The 26416-nt window shown below is 42.7% G+C and overlaps 1 protein-coding gene across 5 annotated transcripts in view; it reads right to left on the reverse strand.

The window, feature by feature from the left end:
- Nucleotides 1–26183, reverse strand: part of RALGPS2 (Ral GEF with PH domain and SH3 binding motif 2) — a 113971-nt gene extending 87788 nt beyond the window's left edge. Inside the window, exons 1-3 of one of the 5 annotated variants that reach the window (XM_059477795.1) lie at nt 25982–26183; nt 3153–3284; nt 430–537 (exon numbers count right to left, since the gene is read on the reverse strand). In XM_059477795.1, the coding sequence (XP_059333778.1) occupies nt 430–537; nt 3153–3209 (165 nt within the window). In that variant the 5' untranslated portion in view covers nt 3210–3284; nt 25982–26183. Of the gene's footprint in view, nt 1–429; nt 538–3152; nt 3285–18112; nt 18211–19340; nt 19437–25508; nt 25682–25981 lie in introns of those variants that run through there. The other 4 variants (XM_059477796.1, XM_059477794.1, XM_059477797.1 and 1 more) reach the window with 4 other exon arrangements.
- Nucleotides 26184–26416: the final 233 nt, after the last annotated feature.

The raw sequence follows: 26416 nt of genomic DNA on the forward strand, positions 1-26416 counted from the left end.
AACAAAACAATCACCCAACGTTTTGGTTAAACATCTCATTATTCTGTGCAGCTAAAAGAAGAAAACTAGAAAAGCAGAGCTAAGAATTAAAACAGCTCCAGAAAAAAACCCAAGTACAGATCAAGTATAGCCTTGTAACTAAAATATGCATGTCAGAATTAAATTGCATCACATAAATGAAGAATCTTTGGTCTATGCTACATATAAGAGTATGAAAAATACCTGGACAGCAGAGTCCAAAAAGATCCATTAATTTCAATTCAAATTTCAAACAGAACAGAGACAATGAAGAACTAAAGAACAGGATCTGTTTTTAAAATCCATGGATGACAGAAATTAGGCAAAAAAGGCGCAGAAATAGAGAAGCAGAGGAAAATTTGCAAAGGAGAGTCACACACAAAGTTAATTGGAACTCCTGGACTTGCTTACCGCATATTCCTCTGGTGTGACCTTTAGAACATCAAATACCACTGCATCAAAGCTCTTCTTCAGTTCAGCTGAACCCTTGTCACTCAAGGACTCGGAGCTGCTACTCTTCTGCAGAAACAAAAAAACACTGAGCATGTTTTGGACCTGTCCTCTTCTTTTTGTCTTCTCTTTTTCACACTCCCCAAAGCAAAATTTCTGTCCAAACGTCATTGTTTACATAATTTTTCTATTGGGTAAATTATCAATTCAAATTCAGTCACAAAACAGACTTTTCCCTGATGTGGACTGCAAACAATCAGACCCTCAAAGTGACATCTGGATTTCTATGGATTTCCTTCTAGCTGCAGGAGGGCAGGGTTGGATGGGATATTGGGAAGAAATTCTTTGCTGTGAGGGTGGGCAGGCCCTGGCACAGGGTGCCCAGAGATGCTGTGGCTGCCCCTGGATCCCTGAAGTGTCCAAGGCCAGGCTGGATGGGGCTTGGAGCAGCCTGGGACAGTGGAAGGTGTCCCTGCAGTGCATGGGCTTTACCTTCCCTTCCAATCCCAAGAATTCCATTATTTCAAAGGGATTCCTCAAAACACAATAGTTATATTTCAATGCGTAATTAAATTCCAATTTTATTGACAGGAATGGTAATAACAGCAGCTATATCAACAAAAGCAATAGTCACACTGAGTTTCAAACAGAAAAAATATCACAAAGTTAAGGAAAAAGACAAGGTCTGCTTCAAGGTAATAGTTATCAATTCTCTTCCATTTTCTCTTAAAAACAAGGAAGCTTACAAAAATTACACTGAGCTACATGTGTTCCTGTTGAAGACATTTAGCAGAAGGAATTTTAGTGTTGTTTTTAAATTACAGTAATTGACATTTGCAAAAATTACCAGATCCTGGGATACCATTCTATGAACATTTATCTCTAAAATACAGGTTTTTCTTCCTTGAAAAATACAAGTGTGGCTCAAAAAATAAACACTTCATATTGGCTTCATATGTTTCATACACAGTTTTCACATTAAAGCAATACATCTGTGTTATGAGCAATCACTTCCCCTAGCACAGAGATGCAGACCTACATTCTATTTATTCATTGCTGAAGCTGTGTCAGGGGAAGTTAGGCTTGGGGATCAGGGAAAGAAAGGTTCTTCCCCAGAGGGTGCTGGGCACTGCCCAGGCAATGGGCACAGCCCTGAGGCTGCCAGAGCTCCAGGAGGGGTTGGACAGCACTGCCAGGGATGCACAGGGTGGGATTGTTGGGGTGGCCAGCAGAATCAAGGCCCTTTGTGAGAGTCTGTGCCATTTCACTGCTAATGCTGCAAGCTTTCAAGGCTGTGGACAGGGGTCCTTGAGAATTCAGCCAGCTGAAATAAACTCATTTCCATTTTCAAGCACTTTTGTTATAAGGACACATTATAAAGAAAATGCTTATTTAATAATGATGTCCACTTTTAATTAGACTCATATTACAATCTCTCTGAAAAATCTGCCTTTGAAAACACCAACAAAAGCTCCAAAGCAGACATAATTTTCAGTAACCAGTATGCTTACAGAAACATTTCAGTTACAAGTCCTCTTTCCTACTTCTTAGTCAAGCTAGGAAAAAAATACCACTTGCTTAAAGTAAATTCATGTAATTTTGCCAAAATATATGTTACTCAATTTTATCAGGTGTCACATAAACATTCAAGACTATTTTGCTCAGTAAAAAGGTTGCTTTCCTCCAAGAAAATTTCTCAGGTGCATGCCAAAAAGCAGTCAATGATTCATGAAGCAATTATAACAGAAGTACAAGAATCTATATAAAAACAAACAATGATCTTGGACACTAATGCCAGCTTTCTTGACAATAATTGTGAAATTGTGGTGGAGATTATTTGGTTCCTTTTAGTAGCACAAGATTCCAATTTTTTTGGAGTCTTTTACCTTGGTTGTGGTACTCCCCATTTCCCATATACAAGTGCACACCACACATAGCTGCTATCAAAACTCATCTGTAAACATGTAAATAAATAAACAAACATCTCTGCTACAGTGCAGAGATTCATGGAGGAAGCAACTTCAGTCAGGACTTTGTGGCTCTCATCCCTATTGACTTTGTAGTGCTCTAATTTCAGCCCAAGGCTGTTCCTCAACAAGCAGATGACAAATGGAAAACCACATTCACTTCAAACAGAGGCACCAGCAGAGGAGGCCAATCTCCATTGCTTGGCTGATGCACACACTCAGCTCACAAGCTGCTCACTTCTAGAGGGCAGAAGCTCTGATGGGCAGGAGGGATCCCCACCTATGCCAGAATAGAGTCCAAGAGACAAAGGGAACAACTTTATTCACTGCTGCTGTGTCAGACTGCCCTCAGTACACACTACAAGTACCTGTCAAAGAAAAGAACATTTCCCACCGGCCTTGCCAAGCCAGCTTAACGTGCTAAGAGTGTCTATTCCTGTTAAAACTTGAAAAGAAAAGCTTCCTTGTCTAGATGTGATGGAAGAGAACATGGAAAAAGTCAGCTTTGGCTATGGTATATGCAAGTTCATGCTCTATTTTGGTATGCCAAGTTCAGGACTTTACATTTTATTCACACTAAACTGGAGTGTATGAAACCAACACATAGTACAAGAATCTGTTGGATGACAGCTGTTAAAAGAAAAACTCACATTTTAGTGCACTTTAAAGTAAAAGTTGAGTACATGGTTAGGCAGTAACTGAGGTTTCCACCCTTACCTCTGAAGCAGTAGCTGCAATGTTAACACCACTGGACTGTCCGTTCATTAGCTCCATACTGCCCACACCATGAATCTTCAGCCCTACATTTACAGCAGCAGGATCATCTCCAAGGCTACCCAATAACCATTCCTACAAAGAGCAAAAAGGTGTCACAAACCACTTTCTGCAGGGCTTTTCATCAAGATGCAGTGCCTAAAATCCTTAACAAAAATAAATGACTTCCAAAATGGCTACACCACTCTGAGGTCCAGACTTTGGATTCTAACCTGTATTTTAAGATTACCAAAATACTTAAAACCAACATAAACTGAAGGTTCCATTAAGATCCATCAGTCACTGGCAGTATTGACTTACCATATTCTTTTCCCCTATTGTTTTCTCTATGCCAGGAATCAATATGTAAATATATGCAGTAGCCCTAACAAATTGATGTCTGCAACATCAGTTCACATACTCTGCTCTTCCTTTTATTACCAGCTTTAAAAGGTATATTCCAGTATAGATGTTAACTCTATTAGGTAACTTTGAGGTATTATCACTTCCTGTCTTATAGGACTCTTCACCAGCTTTAAGCAAAAATTATTACATTGAAAGCAATTAAAAGTAAAAATGGAATTTATCATTTTCTCCACAAATGACCCAAACTACTGCTTAGTAAAAAAAAACCCAAACAGAAAAACACACAAAGGAAAACTCCACACACTGACTTTTAATGCACTCTTGCATGAATACTACGACTTTCATTCCTGCAGAGAAAAGGCTGCAAAGAAATGGAACCCTTTGGCATCCACTATAAAAACTGTAAGACTACCCAACGCCAGTGTTACAGAGTAAAAATTGGTTTGTGCTTAAATTAATGAGCTGTTAGTGCCCTCTAGTGTGAAAACTATTATAAATCAGCTTCCATGGATCTATGTCTATAGCACAGGTGAGTGCTTCCAAAGTTGCTGCTGTTTATTAAGTTCACTTTTGGTTTGTAGGTTAATTCAGAGTATTGCATGGTCTGAAAACAAATGGAGAGTGACAGGTAACTGGTAATTCTACATGACAAAACAGTTTTACAGGAGCTCATACTTAATGCCTCTAAGGAATGCAATAAAATAATCTGAAAAGTGTTATCTCCAAGCGACCTAAACCAAGTATGTCAGACAGACAAGCTTGGAAGGCAAGAGACTGCAATATTTAAATAAGAAAATATCCCAAAAAAAGAGCAATATTTAAGCAGTAAGATATCCTCAAATTTTAAAGTGTCACCATAAGAATGCAATGCAGAAAGGAAAGCAATGCAAGAGAGCAATGTGGCAAATGTCAGTCACACACTACAGCTTCCAGGTATTTCTGAGTATTACCAGTCCCATCTGAGTTGTTCAGCACAGCCACCCACATTCCACCCTCAGTTGTTTTGGGAAAACTGACAGAACTCTCCTTCACAGGAGAGAGGATGCTACATTTCATTTTAATGTTACACTCCCAGTCCTCATGCTTTAATTAACACTGATTCCTCCACTGAAAATACATTCAACTGCACTTAAGCTTTAAATTACAGACCACATAAAGGAAAAAATCTCATCTCTGGCTTCTGAGAGTCACTGCTGTCCTGTCCTTCCCCATCTCAATCACCCTTCAGATTGTCTTGTGGAATATTGCCAAATGCACAGCTCCCCAGTGCCTCTCTCCTGCAGCTTTTTCATTTACAGGAGGGGAAAGCACAGAAATGAAACTCTGATGTGTTACAAGTTTCATTTATGTAGTGACAGTAGAGGACAGAGGTACCACATCTTCAACACCAGTGTCAGGTCCCCTGACATGCTGAAAATGGTAAATTTATCCCAAAGTAATCTCCTCTGCTAAAAAAAAAAAACCCTACCCTTTAAAAATTTGGGGTTTTTTTAAACCATTATACTTTTAAGGAAAGTTGGCACTTTGGCTTTGTATGATACAGTTATGGAGAGTATGACAAAATTGTGTAATCTTAAATAAAGGTTATATATTTGACCCTTGCCTCACATCAGCTTCAATTGTTCCCCTTCTCCATATCAATGGGAAGTGAAAAGGGAAAGAATAAGAGATGTCCTTCTTTGCAAGGAAAAATAAAAACCTGAGCTCTGAGACCTTTTTTTTGTGGCAATATTTGGATGCTGTTAATTAAAAGAAATTACAGCTATCACAGAAACCTATGGAGTTGGCAGCTCAGCCTCACATCAACAAGAGCAAATGAATTCCTGTATCAGCAAATGCTCAAGCCCAGTTTCCTCAATGGCTCCTCTCACATAACCCACAGCCACTCAGAGGAACTCCCTCCCCATATTCCCTGACAGACTTTCCACCCCACAGGATCTGCCAGGAAGGGACAGCAGTGCTGCACACTGATCCAGGTTCTCCTTTTCTACCTGCTTACTGTGATGGGAGTTGAGAGAACTCTCTTAGTTAGGTGTAGGCCACCATGCTGAGAAGTGACTTCTATGAGGCACACAAACATTGGCTTTTTCAATTTATTTTTTTTTTAATAAGCAGAAAATCACTTAGGGAAAAAAAATAACCTTCATGCAAAGAAAATGGAGTTTATAAAATATATAATCTGCCATCAAGCTGCATCCTAACAAAGCTGTCCATACAATGATAACTTTGTGCCCATTGCTACATTACAAGAGTATGCCTGAATATATTTATACTTTTTCCTATTTTGTGGAGATACAGTAAGGAGCTGAATTAGTACTGAACTACTGTAAATATATATTTATAAACTTTGAAGTTCCAGAATTGGCAACTATCAAAATGTTCTCACGTCTAGCAGCTTTCAGAAGTACATCACCACTCCCATAACAGGAACAGTCATAGCAACAGTTTTGGTCAATGTGTTACTTGAGACAGATATTGAAAAAATCCTCACACTGGAATAACTAAATAATTTGCTTTCTATACTATCCTTCTGCCCAACACCCAAATAATGTGTGAACAGCAGTATCAGAAAGTGATCAAGAGCAGAGAAGTTCAGAGCAGCACAGCTGGGTCTGTTGAATGACTGTCAGCACACTGCAGTAGTGTCACAGTGTTCACTGCCCACCTCGTGTCTCCAATTACCAAAACTGAGTTACACTGAGTAATCTGAACTTCCAGTCAGTTTCTCCTCTCCCATTCAATAAATGCCTTTGTACTCAGAAATTAATTGCATGTGGAACTGAGAGTGTTTCTATGATGCACAAACACCTAAGCATTTATGCCAGCCTGAAGCCTTGACACACTGTGAGGTATCTTCCTACCACGCCACTCATACTGTACAGTAGAAAGCAAACTAAAAATACTGATACAAATATCCATCACACCCAAACAATGAAAATACCTAGACTATTGTTGTGGTTTAGCCCCAGCCAGCAATTCAGCCCCACGCAGCCACTCACTCACTCCCCCATAGTGGATGGGGGAGACAATCAGCAGAATAGAAGTGAAAGATCTCAGGGGTTGAGATGGAGACAGCTCAGTAGGAAAAGCAAAACCCGTGTGCTCAAGCAGAACAAGGAATTCATTCCCTGCTTCCCATGAGCAGGCAGGTGTTCAGCCAGCCCCAGGAAAGCAGGGCTCCATCCTGTGTAACATGGAAAGGCAAAAGTCACTCCAAACATCATCCCTTCCACCTTCTTCCTCCAGATTTACATATTATTATATCTATGACCTAGAATAATCCTGTTGGGGTCAGCTGTCCCGGCTATACCCCATCCCAGTTTGTTGTGCAGCCCAGCCTCTTTGCTGGTGGGATGAGGAGCAGAAAAGGCCTTGACTCTGTGTAAGCCCTGCTCAGAGTAACCAAAATATTGCTGCGGTATCAACACTGCTCTCAGCACAGAGAGAAATCCAAAACACAGCCCCACACCAGATACTGCGGAGAAAATTAACTTTACCCCAGCCAAAGCCAGCACAGCTAAGCAGGGTGTGGTGCCTCCAGCGAGTTTTCTGCAAATCCACCCAAGCTGTGGTGCTGACCATTCCCAGGCAGGGGCTGCCCTGCAGATCCCCCCAAGGGAAGGCAGCTCCGAGCAGGGGCAGCAGCAGCAGGGTGTGCCCGAGCCCAGCTGAGGCAGAGCCGACTTGATCCCAGCACAAAGGGGAGCAGAGAGTGCCCTTTGTTCCAGACAAACAGCGCTGCCAGACGAACTGACTGCAGCCCAGCTGAGTGTGAGTGAATCAACTGCGGCTGGAAACGCTTCTCCCCAGTGCTGTGTCACAAGTGACTGTGACTGTGTGCCGGGGTCAGCTGCAGCACCACGGGGCAGCAAAACCACAGAACCACGGAATTTCAGAGCATCAGCTGGCTCCAACCCACGTACTCCTTCCTGGTGTCACCAGCATCGTGACAGGGAGCACACTCCTGGTCACACACGGGGATGTAACCAGTATTGTGTACAAACTGTGTACTGCAGTTGCTGGAGTTTGCTAAGCGGAACTTGCATTTGCATCGCGATTTCAGCATATTTTGTATCACACTGCTAAATCAGAAATCAGAAAGCATCAGCCATATTCAAATGGTTAATCTAGCATTTAGCATTCCACCCTCCACGTGTGGAATATCTGAAAGAGCCTGAGCAGAGAGTACTGGACTCTCACAGATGTCTAACACAACACTGACACCTGATTCCCTGCCACAGCAGATGTTTTGGCTCAGTCTGGGTCAAACACTGTCCCCAAAGTACTGTATAAACAGCATTTTAAAAGACACACTAAAATTAAACACAACCTTAAAATTACATTTGAAACTTCCTGCCCAGAACAGTACAGAAGCTTTGAGGAAACAAACACTGAAGTTTTAGGAACAGCTCAAGAGTCAAGATGACCAATATCGTCTTTTAGTCTTGCACACAATGTCAGTACAAAGAGTAATTTGTTTTGATCACAGATCCCCATTTAGAAAACAAAAGTGCCTTGCATGGATCATCATTAACTATAAATGCAGAGGTACTACCCAAGACTTTAGGGACCAAAAAAATCTGTTCCAGACACAATGAACCTCAGCTCCTGATCTTGTGGAAACTACAGAGTGCAGGAAAACTTAACTCCAAAAGGTAAAAGCTGAGACAACTGCTAAGGACAAATACAACCCACAATGAAAAAATCTGAGAAACCAAACACATTTAAAAAAAAGGCAAAGCACACACTCCACACCAAAACGAATCCAAAGAACATAAAAGACCCACAATGAAGCCGAGAGTTACCAAGGAACAGGCAAAGAACAACGAAGAAAAAACAAATTGCGCCTTCCAAACGACATCCTTCAGTTTCACATTCCAGCCACCAAAGCAGAAACCCACCCTAGTTACTGCACTGCACAAATAAAGACAATATGCAAATATCCTCAAAGAAGAGAAATGAAAATCATCTAAAGCCACACTTGAATTCAGTTTTCAGTAGGCATGATGATATTAAGATAGTAAAGCTGATAAAAATAGTAACTTCCACAAAAGACATAAAAGCTCAAGCAAGTTAACACTACTGCATTCTCCTGCAGAAAATGTATCACTGAAAAGAATAAAATCCCATACACTATGAAATCTCCAGATGTGTGAATCTTGGCAATTTGCCACTAGTGAAGACTGAGATAGGAGAGAAGACACACGTTGGGTGGAGGCATGACAAAACCAGATAGGGCAGCATAGTATTAAAAAAACAGATTACTAAGAGTTATTAAATGTTCAATACCACTACAAATATTATAACAAAAACCATTTATAAATACAGGAAAGCAATGTAATACAGGAGAAATAAAACTATCTGATGGACAGAAGAATGAAAAGAAAAAGTCAATCATTAAAGGGCTCTTGTAGCTGACTCCTGTAAAATTTCTGCTGTGAATTTCAGCTGGAAATGATGCTACTAAAGCTGTAAACATGAAGTAGCCACATGAGACCCAGATATTTACATTAGTTATGAACCAACACTACCTGCAGAAGGGACACTGATGCTGTACTCTATGCAGTTCTGGTCACCTTGTTTCCAAAACATTTTTTCCATGAAATGCATGCACAGAAGGGCTTGCAGGTATTCTCAAGGCAGTGAAACTTCTTTCCTAAGAGGAACCCACGAGACCTCAGCTTGCTTATGGTAGGAAACTGAGATCTGCACAAGGACACAATTGCCATATTTAACTATTAGGAAGATAAACCAGAAGTATATAATGCAGATAAACCAGAAGAATAAAATGCAAATTTATGCTCAAAATCTGAGTAACAGCAATTGGGTTCTTGAGCAGTTTTCAGACACCACCAGTAACAGCAAATATCTCACAGCTGCTTAGGTTCATGCTGGACTCCTCCCTGACAGAAAGTGCCACACGCTGCAGCAGGAGCAGCACAGCTGACCCAGTGACACAGACTCTGCTGGAAACTCAAAGCACTTCTGTGCTCACACAGCTCACTTCTGTCACACACACATTCCTTCCCCAAGCAGCTGCTGCACAACAGTCACAGCAGTATCAGCTGGTTAAGCTCCAAGACAGATGAAATTAGAACCCACAAAATAGCAAGAAAGGGAACAAAAAGTTCTTTCATTAGGTTTGACACTGAAGTTTTAAATAAAAATGAAGCTTCATTTAAATCTATTCATTTAAATTTAGATTCTCTTTTTCTACCTTAGAAAAATGCTTTAGCTGTCAATTAGGTAAAATTATTATTCTTTAAGACACTATTCACAGAGCACTTTCACTGTAATTTGTTCTGAATAAATCCTATTGCTGCTTTTAGGCACTTCATTCCCCAACTTAGGGAATGGAAGGAGGCTGGGGGAGAAATAAAGAAAGAGAGAGAGATAACAGCAAGGTAACAGCAAGGCTCTGTCTCATTCATATCTTGGTTTCCAGCTATCTAGGCCTCTTCTCCGTGGTTCTCCAGTACCCATGCTCTCCTTTTTAATCTCAAAAACTGGTACAACTTGTGGCTCCCATGTCCTAGGATGAGATAAAGAAAGAAAAACCAAAACTGAAAGCCAGAATATCCTTCTCCAGGGCACAAGTTACTCATTTACCAAATCCTATTACAAAAATCAAACCATTATCTCAGTCTGTCATCAACATGCAACAACAATCAAGAGGTTCAGCTCAAAATGGAAATTTTTCCAGGTTAGTTACACAAAAATAGGAAGGAGATCCTTACCACTCAAAAGCAGTTTTCCTCAGTGGACTGACTCAGGGCCAAGACTGAAATGGGAGATATTCTAGCAGAAGGCAACAAATTTGGGTATGAGAACTGGGACACAGCTGCAAGCAGTGGCAGATCTGGGCTCTCACAAAGGCACGAATCAAGCACAAGGGAAAGCATCATTGCAGGCAACAAATGGAGTAAGCCAAAAATGTGAACATGTGTATGTGCTATTCAGGCTCAGCCTGAGGTCCTAGAGCTTGGCTTTCTGCTACCTAAAGGCCTCTCTAGCAGTGGCTGAGTGTTAAAAGACAAAATGTAGGCACACCAAGACAATAACTGCACAAAACCTGAAGAACTTTCTGCTTACAAATCATCAGGTCTCTGGGTGCTTCTTCCTTCAGAGATCACCAAGAAACCTCTGTAGTTCTTGAGAAAAGTGCATAGAACAAAGCTTCATTCCTTTGGATCTGCCTATTACTATGCAAGTGCTACCAGAAGAGTGAAACTTTGAATTTATGATACAGTTTGGTTTAGTTCCCATATGCCAAAAGAGCGAGCAGTAGGGAATTCTTTTAGCACAGAAAGTACATCAGAAGTGTAAGGTTCTTCCTTCCTGATCTCTCTCCCACAACTAAAACAAACCAAAGTTGAACCTCTTGGAGCAAAATCTGCTTTCATCCTGAAGAAGAAATCCAGGCCTGCTCAAGGAACCAGAGGAGAATCCCTCCTTGCCCCAAAGACACAGCAGGAGAAAACATAACCTAGAGACATTGCTGAAGGAAATACTTATTTTCAAGAATAAGAAGTAAAAAGATTGCAAAGAAAATAAATAGGATTTAAACTAGAAGCAAATATTTTAATTAATTAGGCAGTTCTATAAGATGATAATCTTTCCCCAATTGGATTTTCAAGACCTCCACCACTTAGCCAAACAGTTGTCAGTTTTGTTTGCAAACAAGAGAAGCAGTAAATGATGAATGTCCCCTTGATTAAGTGATGCTCAGTTTGCAAAGTGTTATTCTGGCTAAGAAGTGCAGGCATGAAATCAGTGGAATTAATAAAGAACACATCTGTGGACACCATTCTGAACAGGGATATCATACTGAAGAGCATGCAACAGTGGAGCACTGAATGCTGCTAACATGGACTTCAGGATCCAAAAACTCTTTTCAGACATAGTTAGATCCAGTTTTGCTTTGTTTGAGGATAATACAAGTTACACACAAATGGGGAAGAATTATTAAGACTATGCATCAGCAAAAATATCACATCTCACAGTGAATAGTCTCTAGAACTGCTTTCTATATTCCTAGTTTCTTTATTATTATTTTCAATAAGGCAGCACAAAAAATTTCAGCAGAAGGCAGACTTGAAAATCATTGTAATGATCTGCCAATGGATCCACGCAGGTGGCTGCCTTCTCTCAGAAGGAAAAATATTTGGGAAAAATACTTGAATATAATTTTATGTACAGGAATGACAACTGACAGCCTGAGTTCTGTTACTGCAAACAGACTACAGGAACTCTGACACCAGCAGTACCAGCCTCACATGCCAAAAGCACATGTAAGAAAAAATCTGATAAAAACTAAGCCTGAGGATCCCCCCTGAATTTCCTGTGTAAACCTACACATCACACAGGGTAAAAAGAAAACTCAAATTTCCAAGCCTACTCCTGTAGGTATCAAGTGCTAGGGTCAAAATTGCAAACAGCCAAACCAAAACTAAGATGATCAAACCATCCTAGGACAGATTTTTAACAAGAGAGAGATGAGAAAGACCCAACTGTTGCTGAATAACAGCCTCCAAATCCACAGAAATAAGGACATGGTACATCCACCAGCCTTAGCTGCACCCTTGCTTTGTACAGTAAGGTTAAAAAGGAAAAGAAGTCAAAACTCCTCCCTGGTTGAACGCCTGAGTTTTTAACTGAGAAGAAAATACTGCTGAGAGAACATTTTACTGTATTTCTTTATTAAGCCACTAATAAACACTTAAGACTTTTCTCAAAGAGGACACACAATATCTTAGTCTGGTTTGAAATTCAGCTTTCAGAGATGAGTACAGCCTTTATCAGTAAAACCTGGGCAGCAACATTTCAGCCATGTTCTCTGTAATTATTCTTTCCTGAACATCATGCATTGATGTGCACTGTTGCTATAGAAATGGTGCTAACAGGGGAAAATCTATCAGCCTGAACTGCCTGTTTGGTGTGGTGACTGCTATGGGAAACTACAACAGGCATTTGGGGACAGAGGGGGATCTTCTGCCTGTGTCACCATCCCTGCATTCATTTATGGGAGGGTGTCAGGCCCAGGGCAGGCAACTTCAACAAGCAAACAACACACAAAGCAGTTATTTACCAATCTGAGCATCCCCTTCACCTCTTTTCCATATTTCTGTCTCACTTTGGAAGGGCCTCAGTAAATCAGCCAACTCAGGAGAGGATAGATGAACACCCAAATACCCATCACTTAAAGTTAAATACCTTTCTCCACCCAAGAGCAGTCAGCAAGCAGTGACCAGCAAAGCACCAGCCTAATAAAACACAACAGAAACCAAGTCACACAGAAACCTGGAAACCAAGTTAATTCAAGTACAGGACTCCAAGAGTCAGATGGCCTGACCATTTATCAGTGACCCACTCAGAGGGCTTGAAACTGTTGACCAAGAATGTTTGCTTCAACTCAAACTATTCAGAGTGAATATTCTCATGAAGGAGGACAATGTATTTTTAAGATGGCATCAGACTTTTTTTCTTGCTATCAAAATAGAAACTTACAGTAGACCACAGGGCAACAGTGTCTCTTTAGACACTCAAGGCAGACAGGAATTTATTTGAAGGCCTGAAATTCTGGTAAACCCATTTGTCATTTGTTCACAAACAACATCAGCCCAGTCACCAGAAAAATCTCAATGTGACTTCAGGTAAATGAGCATTATAAACAAGAGCCCTGCTGGAGCCATTCCTAAGCCATCTATCTGCATTATTGATGAAAGGATGTGCCCTAAAGAGGGAATGACATAATAAATATCTACAGAACTTGTGTAACTGATGTAGAACACAATGCTTTCTAGAAGACATCAAAAAGACACTGAGATGGAGCAGCACAAGCATTAATTTGAAGAGCATAGCTGGCAAAGAGTAAGAACCAGCTACACAAAATCATTTGTATACCTCTAAGGGCAGTAAAGGCAAGCCTTAAATTCTTGTTACAAAACCAAGAGAAAGCCACTGCAGGGGTAAGATTAATGACATGCCTTCAATACAGACTGTCAAGAAGGATTTTTAAGATTATTCCAGCACTGTGAATTCAGCACAGCACGTTCACAAGTGATATCCTACCCAGCTACTTGGATATTTGAGCTGTTCAGTGGATGACTGGATAATTATCACTCAAACATATCCTTAAGCTTATGAAACACAGCTGTGTCCATTTCTGCCAAATCAATGAAAGCAGACACTAAAGATTGATTTAAGTGCAGACATGTGCAAGCTGGAAACTTGGGTCCAAGAGTAATGACAGAAGTACTCTGTACACAACAGAGCTGTGATGGATTTGAGGGAAAATGGTGTTTTGAATGTAAACTACTGATTTACAGCAGATAACACTTTCCTTTTAAGGAAACCATGCCATTTAACATTGCATTTAACTAAAGAGAATTATAGTCAACTTTTTGTTAATCTTTTAACTGATAAAAAGTAAAACTGGAGTGCTGCAATGCAAGAAAGTGCATGGCATGACAGGGCAAGATACCACAAGTAGGAATATAAAACCCATTGTCATGGGACCACGAGGTGATGGTAACTTTATCTTTAAAAAGCTCACAGATTAGAACCTTCCAACAGAATCCTCTATCTGCTATTTCACTAATACTACTAGCCAAAATCTCTGATCTTAGCAAAATGATTGGAAATTGCTTTGCTTCCTTTCCAGGTTCACCAAAACCATGACAGCAATAAAGCTCAGGGAAACCACAATTAGAAGGACTAAAGCAAAGATCCTCTGATCCTAAGACATCTACCAGGTAAGGATTCCCTGGCAACTTCTGGCAGGAATCCTGTTCTAAATTTTGCACAAACATTTTTCCCCCTTCTGCACAGAGGACATCTTTTGGTCCAGAATAACCAACAACACTTTTTGGCTTTTTCTAAAGCAGCAGTCATTGGTCATTCTGGACAAATCAATGGAAGCTAATTCTTCACCTCATCTAAATGAAAATACAACACTTCTTTCAGCCCTGCCATGCCCTGTATTGCTGCCTTAAAACAAAAATCCAGTCATACAAATATGTAGCTTAGCTAAGACAAGCATTTTTGCTCTCGTGCAAGATTCACCTTGAATAAGACGAAAAACATGAAAGAAATGTCCATGACTAACACAGAGAACTGAAAGGGTCTTAGCAATTGTTTCGAAGTATTTGGAATGAGTAGCCCAAGTTAGTTTGGACAAGGATTTGATGCTGCTTTGTCATTACTGTCATTAAAGTGTCCTTGTTCTGGAGGTGCAAGGAAATCTGTCAACATGAGAAGGATGAGTGGATGCTGCACAGCAAAGAAGGAGCAGCCTTGCCTGAGCAACAAAAAAGCCCCAGTGAAGAGAAAGCTGTGCTGGGAAACAAACTCAGCTGGGAGAGCTCAACAGGGAGCCCAATTAAATATATGCATGTGTGTATATATATAAACTAAACTAATTAAGAGCTTTCAGTATTATCTCCAAGTCAAGATCATCCATATCATCAAACTAAAAAAACAAAGCAAAACACAAATTAGGAATGCATTTCCCCATGCTAAACTAGCAGGAAGCAAGTTGCCTGTTACCTGCTGAAAGAATGGCTGAAAAAGTCAATACCTTGGCTGCCCTTTGAAAACACTTTAATCTTTCAGTTTCACGTTCAGCTTGCCAAGTAGGGGAGGTTCATGCTGGTGCTGCTGTTATTTAAACACGAAAGAGAAGCAGCCACATCATAAATAGGGTATTAGTACCTTACTGTTGAAATACCCTGAAGTCACCAGCCACAACATGGTTAGTGTGTTTTGGCAGGTGATACTTCTGAAACAGCTTTATCACTTAAAAGCAAAGCTATTTTAATGATCTATACAAATTTATCTTTCACTACCTCCGAATCAGCCAACAAAAACTAGCTAAGCAAAAACCGGCATCACAACTACTAATTTAAATTCAATATTCATATAGGGATTTACAGGGTCTTTCTGACAGATGAATCTAGTTTGTTCACAAACAACAGAGCAGGGCTTTCCAGGAGAGTTGTGTGTGGCTAATAAACACCATTAACCTGACAGAGCTGGCAAACATCAGACAGCAGGGCTGCTCCATCAGAGACTGCTGCATAAAGCAGCCCCCTCACTGACAAATGGAGCCAATTCAACATCAGCTCACCCTGGGACCCAAGCAAATCCCCAAAAGCCCCATACCCAAAAGAGAACACAATTCCCAAGTGGCATTTCCAACCTAAGCAAGACTCCTTTACCTCTTCCATTATATGTTCTCTGATTTTAGGTATTGTTACATTAAAAATCATCAGCCTCATCATCAGAGAAGATGCTGATTATGAATTCCAAAAGACAGCAATATTTTTCCTGTAAGCAAAGCACTTCTACCAACTTTATGAGAATCAGAAATACAGAAAAAGCAACAAAGAACCAGTGATCAGCAAGTCTAATGATAACATCATAGAAACACACCCTTCTGCCCTGGGGAAAAAAAGATATCCAATTGCATTAACAGGCTGAACATAATAGGGAAAGATGACACCAGAGAAAGAGACAAGCAACAAAAACTTCAGTTGCTGAAGTCCATCACTTCTCCTCATCTGCCCTCCCTCACTTCAAGCAGAATCAAGAAGATAGCCACGACATTCAGTACCAGACACAGAAATGTGACACCTGAAAGCAGCACAGAACTCTGACAAACCCCAAGGCAGCAAGGGAAGCCTGTCTTTTCCTGGTCCCTGCAGAGATCTCACTTCTGTCCACATCCTTTAACTCCACTACTGCCCGATTCTGTTTTCCATTTAAGATTATTAGCTCATACAAAGAGAGGAAGAAAAAGTAAGTAAAAGAATTTCCTAAGTCAGGCAAATAAGAGCTACCTTTAAAAAAACCCCAGGTACAGCTGAAATAAAGGTCTAAACTCTTCTACAATGTACTTTGTTTACAAATGAGGGATTTCACAGAAGTTTTGTGGGTGCAGTAGCTTAGCAAGACATCTCTTGTGTTTGTCTGATAAATAATGCAAGGAGCTATCTTCCCTTTTTAGCAGTATCACTTAACAGATGCCAACTGGATTTTTGTGTCTGTCTGACAGTGCAACACAAATACAACACACCTCTGAATTGTATCAACACACAGATCTGCACAGCAGATTTCACATCTTCCAAACCCACCCTTCATAAAAGACTTTGGCCTCAACAATGCCCTTTCAATTAATGTCTTTACTGTCTTATAAGTGACAGAATTCAGATCAAGAAATATTCTTCAACAAAACCACATCAGCCTCAAATCAATAGTGCATATTGTCAACTCCTTTTAGTCTTAACATGCTTAAAACTTCATACCTGTTTTACACACTTGCTAAGTTTTGCTATAAGCCCTGACATAATGTCACCTTAAAAACTTTAAATTGTACATACAAAAAAAATAATATAGCAACGTGCAACAACACATATGTGGATATTTCTTTCCCCTCTCCCTCCCACTCATATGGCATTGATGACCAAAACCAGAAGGAATTAAAACAGCTCCAGCTGCTGGTCTTGAACAGTTTTAGACCTCACTTCTCAACAAGCCCATGTCCCTGAATACCAGCTCATACACAGCTACAGAAATACCTCTTTGAAGATAAATTAAATTGCCTTATCTGAAACATGAACTAGCTCCTAATTGAAGAAGCCTTCCCACCAAGACAGCCTCAGAAAGAGTCAAGACTGACTTTACAGCAGTATTAAAGGCAAGTCACAGCATGAGATACAGTTCAAGTTCTGTCATCACACAGACCCCTATCCACATTAAAAAAAGCCAGTGAGTTAATTAGGTACAAGGGCAAGTCATTACATGCAGGCACTGAGGAAGCTGCTCACAGGCAGGTCGTAGAGCACTCCATCAGCTTACCTGCCATTCCTCAAAGGTAAAGAAATACTTTAGTACCTCAAAAGTAGCTTTTTTTGCTTCATATTGCTTTAATGTGCCTTCAGCTATATAAAACACTGTACCTCTGGCACACATCAATAGTGAAAACTTACCAAGCTTGCTTTTTTGTTTCATCTCCTGACTACAATTTGGTAAACATCATTTTCCCCTCTAAATTCCTTTAAAATGATTCCAGGTGGACACTCAGCCACTTTAATAGCTACTGGAAGTAGAGCTGAACAACCTCCACAAATAAAATCATCTTTTGCCAGCATACCTATAGCTACCTAAGGGTATAAAAGATAATCAAAGAATCACAGTCTCACACTGTGATTAGATTTGGCACTGCTATCTTCCTTTGTCCAATGTAACACAATATGTGCTTGTTTAAAGCACCATTAAGAACTTAGCAAGGCACATCACTATGAATACCAAAATCTATTATCAAAGAGCTACCTGGCAAAATCTGTTCAAAATAAATGCAAAATAGGCCCAGCCTAGCAGGGAAAAAAATCCCCAAAGGAGGATTGTAAGAAATTATGTATGATCAACAGAGCAAACAACCAGCAATGAGTGGAGAGCAAAGCCTTTTTCAAACACAAAGCAGCAAAAACATTTCTATCACAGAGGGACATTTGCTCCGATATAAAGAACAGGAAACAGTTTCCTAAGAAACCACCCACCTGACAGCATCAGTGAATGACATATTAAAAGGTAATAATAATAAAGCCTCATAGCTAGGTAATGTTTAACCTCATCTTATCTTGAGGCAGACCTGCAAGGGCCAGGTTTTACCCACCCCAACAAATGCCCCAAGTTTCAGGCTGCTCACTGGCCACCACACTCCCGTCTCTCAGAAGCAGAGGGTCCATGTGTAGCTAAGCAGAAATCTTGCTAATACTTCAGTAATTTTGCACTCTGAGCTCCAGAAAATACTTGCAAATCACTTCAGCTGCATGAAAGGACTGAACTCAATGGATTCTACCCTAACACATTATTCTTCTCCAAAATGCCTGTTGGCATAGTTCTGTAAAGGTCTGATCAATAATTGTATCAAAATTATTTAGAGGCACTTACCAGACAAGCCTGATGAGTAATGCCTAAACAAACTGGTCAGTCTAAAAGTACATGACTAATATTCTAAAAATACATGAGATAGCTGCCCCTTCTCAGGTAGGCTTCCCAATAAAGCACATGGGAGAAGTGGCTGCTGGCAGAGTGCTCTGGGCCTGCAGCAGCACTGCTCAGGTGCCCTTTAAGCACACAGGGAAAGTTAATTACACCAGTGGCAGAGGAAGTACAACAATTGTGAGTCACCCACGTAACCGTGTGCTTTATCAATGCACTTCATAATACTGAAGTTACTAATTAGTGACGGCACTAACCAGTGATGCAGCAATGGGAAAGTGAGCAGCTTGAAACTTTGGACCTTTTTATCTTTTACTGGTCTGGCACATAGAATTTATGTGCATTCTGAAATCCACAACAAACACATAGGAAACTATGCAATGCTACCAGCATTCTAACACCTCACATCTGCTACCTGCAGATGCTTTTGGAATCCCCAGAATACTTCACAGACTTGTGGACATGATCAGCTGTATGACCAAGTTTCCACCAACACCATCATCACTGCCAACTCACTTCACCAGCCTACTGTAAAAGATGCAACAATGGTAGAGTTTACCTCTATGCAAAAGGGATTTTCAGAAGTGCCACAAGGATCCTAAAGTGCCTTAAATTTTCCTGCATAAAATCTGAAACAAAGTTTCAGCTTTATTTCAAGCTCCCAGACCTGCACACCCAGCTAGGGATTCAAGATAACCACTCCACAAGCTCAGCTAATAAACCACTGACATTTGACCCACTTTTGATTTCAGCTGGTTTATGGGAACTTGATTTTATACTCACCATTCATCTCCACCACTGAAGGTTTTTCATGTTCCTTTCTCTGCCATGACATTAGCCCAAGAGTTTGTACAGCTGAAGTGAACAGTCTGGGGAAGTATCAAACTGAAAAACAAGGCAAGGGCCAGGGGGAAGCTTCATTTCTTAGCTGGGTAAGTTCCCTGATGCAGTTCTCTCTGCTGCTCTACCTCTCTATTTCTGCCAATCCAGGCAGAGAAGTGAGCAGTCAATAAATAAGCTGCCTCACTGCATATGGGGTCACAACCTAACTCAATTACAAACCAACTCACATTAGTTACAGCTGTGGAGGACCCCAAAATTGTCAAGCCAGCAACAGAAATTCAGGGCAATTAGAAGATTACACAAACAACCTGGCAATAAAACAAGTGGACTAGAAACAACCATTTACAGAGTTTATAGATTTGAGTTTTACACAGAACTCACAAGTCTATCTGTGCTTACACACCTCCTCAGACAAATTAATATATGAAGCTAATAAAGAAAAACAGTAGAGATGAGACCTTCAGCTTTTCACTGGAGGCTTCTGCCTGCCTACACATTAATCTGAAAATGATGTATCACAGCAGAAAATGTGCTTTGTACTAGTCCTGTTTATTCACTTATTAGTCTGAGTCCAGTCACTCTGTGACACTATACCACTAATTCTAAATCTAAATGAAAATATAATACTAGAGTCTAGACAATTACCCCAAACCCTGGGCACATTAATAATGTGATAAAAGCAATCCGATTTACAAACTGCATTAAGATCACTTTTTTCAGGATCTCTGCCAGTTTTATCTAGCCACTATTATCTAAGAAATACACCTTCATCTTCTGAAAAAGATCAATATCCTTCTTCCCCAGTACAATCAATCTGAGCCCATTTCAATGAGAGCTGATTACAGAGCCTCCAAGCTGCCCCTTAATGAATAACGAGGGAGGCACAAATCAAACAACTTTTAATGCCCCACCACTACAGCAATGGTCAGAGCATGGACAGCCAGACCTGGGTCACTTCAGACTTAAGTGATTGCTGCCAATAGCACAGCTCCATTAAAGAGGAAAAGAGGTGACACATGCATATCCCAAAGCCCAAGTGCCACTGAGGCAGCTCCAAAGCCAGCAAAGCCTTCTGCATCCAAATCACTTGAAAATGGAGTTAACAGCCTGAGAGCCAGGGTACCTCAAGTTTCTCCTCTGCAAACCCTGTTACCCATTTCTTCTATGAGCACTTCAGCCCTCAGACAGCTGATGGACACACAGGACAAGCAGTATAAGTCAAGAGATTCACAAGCTCCAAGAAATTAATAAATTGAGCCAACCACTTTTTGGCAGAGGAGCTCATAGCAAGCTCCACAATCAAATTCCCTCACTGGCAGTTCTGCTAATGCCTTACCCATGCTGGTTTCAACTCCTAAACTGACCCAGGCTTGTTACAGTTCCTTACTTGCACTAGGAACTACACTACTAGCTAAAACCCACGAGAGGAAGGGCAAAGACAACTTCCAGTCAAAACTTTCCAGGTCTAATCAGCTGGTGGGGGGGATCTCAGTCTTCCAGTCAAAGGCTTCAAAAAGCCTGATTTTACTGCTTCAATATGACTGCTGAGAACAAGTAATAAACGTGAGTCACCAGAGGGCACTAACACTTCCACCAAATGGCAAATGCAGCCCTTCAATTAGGGAGGCTGATAATTACATCCACATCATCATGTATATTTTATCTGGATTGAACTTCAGCCAGCTTGTTCTAATCCATGTTCAAATCTCAACTACATACTGATGAGGCACTGAGCTACACTAACTGTTGTGGTCACACCTGAAACACATGGGACAGACTCACAGTCTCCTCAGACGGAGCAGGGAACACAGGGCAGGCACACGTTCACACGGCAGCTCAGGCTTCCCGTGCCTGCAGAACGTTTGTGCACGTTTAAATACAAATGGGATCCTGAAACAGGCATGGAGAACAGGCCACGAGTCCTGCATCTCAAAGGAACAGAATAAATAACTATTCTGAGGAGTTTGAATCAAGATCTGTCCTGTCATAGGGGACCACAAGGAGCATCAGCCTGGAGAAAAGGGAAAGGCTTCCCTGGACCATCAAGCAGCAATGGATGTGTTTGTTGTTCTCTCAAGTCTGGCATCAAATCAACTGCCTTGTTACAGCCTTAATCTTTAACACAGGAGGCTGCTCTTCACCACTGAGAAATAGGCAGGTTTTTAAACCACAAATATGATGCTCAGCAGGGGCTGATAAGAGAGTTTCTTGATGTTCTGACCAAGCAGCTCTGGAGCTTCCCAGTGCCAGCAGCACAGCCAGGGAGTTTCTGGGGCAGGAAACCTTGACTTATTGATGCAGTTGATACAAAGAGCCAAAACACACCTAAACAGGACAGACCTACAGAAATAACAGCAAAGCCTCCACGCCCCGCAAGGCACACAGCAGCTTCTTTTCCCAGTTTTACCTAAACTGTCATTCTTGTAAGGACTGTAGGACAACAAAGCCATGGAAGAGAAAGGGAATCCTACCCTTATGGAAAAGTACACCTCACCAGGCAGCTGTTGTTTGTCTGTCTGTGCTGAAGTTACTGACATGTGAAAAGTTACAGTGACAGTAAGGCTGGGCTAGGAAGCACTCAGTGAGCAAACTCGGGGGATCTCCAGGGGTTCAAGGCAGACACCACTGGTGCCACATGACAGACTACAACCCATCTGGAAGCCCCCGGGGAGCTCTGAAAACACCAGCTGAGACTGCACTGGAGTGGCACACCTCAGAGCAGCGAGTCCAGGAGAGTAAAGACCAACCTCACCTGCAGGTCAGGAACGCTGCATCTTAAAACACTGTGTGGTGACTCACTAGGCTCCCCAGTGCTTCATTTGCCATACTGTAAGATTTACCAAACGGGTCCCTTTCGAGACAAACTCTCCTACAAGCTGAAACCCGGACTGGGAACAGCCTCCCTTGGCCACAAGCAGCTCCAATGCCCATCATTTATTTCTATAATTTATTCAATTTATTTTATATGATTTGTGCCATTCTAACTCCTGAGTGACAGCCAGCAGCTCCAGTGTTCACACCACACCACAATGCAGGACACACCCTCCCTGTTTAGGGCTCTGGGCACCCTCTCCTGACTGCAGAGCCAGCACTGGAGCCCTCCCACCCCTCACACCCTGCCTTGCCCAGCTCCCACCTTGGATGGCCCCATCCTGCTGGGACCAGCCTGCCCACAGCCACGACTCCAATGCCATTCTCCCTAGAATCCCACAAGGCTTTCATGGATCTCTGTAAAACAAAAGGAGCTGCAGTCACACATCCACACATTCCAGGGCACTGAGCACACAGAGAATCTACTTCAAACGCCCAAGTGCAGCATTAAGACACTTCAGCAGTCTTTTAAGGTGATTAATTCATAAACAGACCAAACATGAAGCCCACAAAGCTTCTGTTCATGCACTAACTATGACACATGCATTTATATTAAAAGATGATTCCTACTGCAGCAGTTCCAGGTATTTAAATGCAAAGATTTTTAACAGAAATCTTTCATTCTTTTGAAAACACATTTCTAACTCTGTTTTCTAACAAGAGCTGTAAACCAATACTTAGAAGAGAAATATATTATGTCTTTGGTGGCTTACACTTTGAAAAAATGCAACCAATTACACTCCCCCCCCAAAGGATATTTTCAACTCAGCTTTAGTTATTGAATGAAAGGAGGAGCTCAAATGACTCAGCTTCAAGCAAATATACAGGAAAAGATTAACCCCTAATCTCAATGCAAAAAAAAATAGTGGAACAAAGTGATTAAGATGGAGGTGTGGCTTGTCAATTCAAATCTTTTAATATTCAAAGACATCAAGCAGAACATTAGCACACTATGACTGCATTACTTTTCTGTACAAAAGTAATTTTGTCGATTTCAGTCAATTTCAAAAATCCCAGTCATTCAAAAATCCCAGTCAATTTCAAAAATCAAAGTTTACACAAGGAGTTGTAGTTAAAGTTAGCCCTGTATCTTCATTCTTGTTCCTCAGTGCTGAGCAGCATAAAGATCAATAAAACATCTGAACACTGACATTTTTAATCTACAGTCACAAGGCAAGATAGAAGTGTAAAAAGGAAAAGACAGCTCCAGAATTCTGCAGGAAAACACCCACATTTCCACAGGAAAAAAGAAACCAAAAAAAAAAAAAAAACCCCAAGCAAAACCCATTGGTGAGCAAACAGGATAACCTCATGAAGGGTTTTTTCTTGGGGGGAGGATTGACTCCACTGGACTGAGTTAAACATTTCATATTAAAATGCAGCAAAATAAACTACAAGGCAGAATGTTTCACAAGGGGGCTCCCAGACACCGAGGGGCCGCTGTACATCCATCCCCCTCATGAATTCCCAAGTGCTTGTCCCCACCTCAGCCAAGCCACAGCAGCACCTCCGTGCAGAACACACGCCCCGCTGTGCCGGGAGGAGGAATGTTTCACCCCAGACCAGCCGGAGCGCTCCTTCACACGCAGCCGAACTCCAAACACAGATGTCACCAGAGGGCACCCTCTCAACTCCAGTGACCCAGCTGGGCCAACGTCTGAGCAGGGCTGCAGACAGCCCGCGAGCAGGGATGTGCAGGGGCTGCGGAAAGCAGGAATAACTCTGCTTCTGCAAGGAACTCCCTTTAAAAAAGGGAATTTAATCCTCCATCGAAATTAAAAAAAAACCCAATAATTTACTGATGTAGCCCAGAAACATAAAATAATTTCCAGAGTAATCAGAGACATTCCTAGAAAAAAAATCAATATTATCAACTTCTGTACAACATTATGCTGTGGCACTTGATGGTGCCAACCCAGTCCAGGTGTTTTGGCACCCATGTGGATCACATCAGCTCCCAAAAGCAGGGTCCAAGGCAGGACAGCTCATGCAGAGGTGCCTATGGAAATCCCTTGGCTCTGCTATCAGATACTACACCTTACAATAATACACCAAAAAAATGCATGAGTAGTTCTCAAGCTTTGGTCCATGTATTATTTCTAATGCCCTGCTGAGAGTTAATAATGTATTAAAATGAACACCTGGTAAGTTGAAGTTCATTAAACAAAATAATGCACAACCAGTAACACATGCAATAGGTCTGTATACCAAAAAGGGTCTCAAACCACCAGTTGGCATGAACAGAATGTTATACCCATTTTGTTTAGAAATAAACACCAACAAAGTACAACTAAAACAAAGTCAGCTGCAGAAGCAAGCAGCGATAAGAGAAAAATAGGAAATAATCATTGTGCATCCCATATTTTCCAATCCTGAGAAAACCTAAAAAGCTGTAGGCCTATCAAACATTTGATTGCCTGATTATCTATTGATCCCATTTGAAAAGAAATAGTTTCCACCTCTTGTAGTTATCTGTGATTGCAAAGCTCTTTAATTCAGCAGAGGCACAGAAGGAGGGGTGCAGGAATAAGAACCTTTTTTCAGTAGAGAAATCTCTCCAATAGTATCAGTATAGAAAACCTGTAAATAGAGATACACATCCACAGAATTTCACCAGGCCTGCAACTACTATTAAACCCCAGGGCAAGTTACTCCAAAATATTACCTGTCATCACCACTCATCGTGCTTTGAAATATTTCTACAGAACTGCCCCTCCAGCATCTGCTGCCAGGAAAGAAATAATGCTAAACACACCTCATGTCTCATAAACACCATCTATCTGTCCATCCTCTAAAGCAGATTCCCATCTGCTGGAAAGTAACATGCTCTGAAATTACCGTGGTTTACATCAAAGTGGTGTGATGTGTGTTCATCCCCTTCTTACAGCCACTGTCCACGTTGTCCCTGGTATCCTCATGCCTGTGTGCTGCCCTGTCACTCGTGTCCCCATCCCTGGGCACTGCCCTGCCCCTCGTGTCCCCATCCCTGTGCCCTGCCCCTCGTGTCCCCATCCCTGGACACTGCCCTGTCACTGCTGTCCCCATCCCTGTGCCCTGCCCTTCGTGTCCCCATCCCTGTGCCCTGCCCTGTCCCTCGTGTCCCGGTGGCGGGCCCATGCCCAGGGCAGCACCCATGGATAGCGGTATCTCTCCGCCACAGCCTCCGCTCCGCCCCGGCCGCCCTCCGGCCCCCGCGGTGCCCCACACGCGGCCGCGGCTCTGCCCGTCCCCACGCACCGACACCCCCGTCCCTGAGGGCTCCACAGACAGCGAGGGCGGGGTGTCCACGTTAGAACCCGCTCCTCAGCCCCGCAAGCAGGCACCGGGGGGGCGAACATCTTTCCCGAAGCCCCGAACCCTCCGTCCCGCAGCCAGGCTGGAGCCCCGCCGCGTACACACCGGCGAGAAGGGGCTCCGCTCCTCGCCGCCCTCGAGTGAGGAGGAGGGGGAGGAGGAGAGGGCGGCAGGTGGGCGGCGGAGCCCCGTGGGGGCCGGGACCCTCCCCGGATCTGGGAGGGGACGGAGCGCCTCCAATCCCCGGCCGGCAACAGCCCTGCAAGGCCCGGCGTGCGAGCCGGGGTGAAGCCTCCTTTCTTCTCTCCTCCTCCTCCTCTGAGGAACCGGACAATGAGCCCCGCGGAGGCGGGCGCCGGCTCCCTCCTCCTCCTCCTTCTCCTCCTCCTTCTCCCCGCCGCGACAGCGCAGCTCACCTGCGAGAGGGGGGATGGATGACGGCGGGGCGGCCGCTCGGAGGTGCTGCGATGTCTGCGCGGGTCGCTGCGCGCCGCCGGCTCCGCAGGCGCGGGGCGGCCGCGGCCACAGTGCCCCTCACACACTCACTCACTCTCACACACTCTCACACGCACTCACACGGCATGGGGGGGGGAAGGGGGGGGGGGGCGGCCGCCCCGCCCGCGCATGCGCGCAGAGACCCCCCCCAGCCCGCCTCCTCCCGGCGCCGCGCGCGGGCTGCGCACGCGCCGCCTCAGCGCCGCCCGTGCCGCCCCCAGCCGGCGCTGCTGAGGGCGGGGACGTGCGGGGGGATGCGCGCTCGCTCCCTCGCGGCAGCGCCGGGGCTGGGACAGAGCAGCGGGGCCCGGCTGTGACCGGCACCACGGTGTCAGACGGACCTGGGCACTCCATGC

This window comes from Ammospiza nelsoni, chromosome 9 (assembly GCF_027579445.1).
Source record: "Ammospiza nelsoni isolate bAmmNel1 chromosome 9, bAmmNel1.pri, whole genome shotgun sequence".
Classification (NCBI taxonomy): domain Eukaryota; kingdom Metazoa; phylum Chordata; class Aves; order Passeriformes; family Passerellidae; genus Ammospiza; species Ammospiza nelsoni.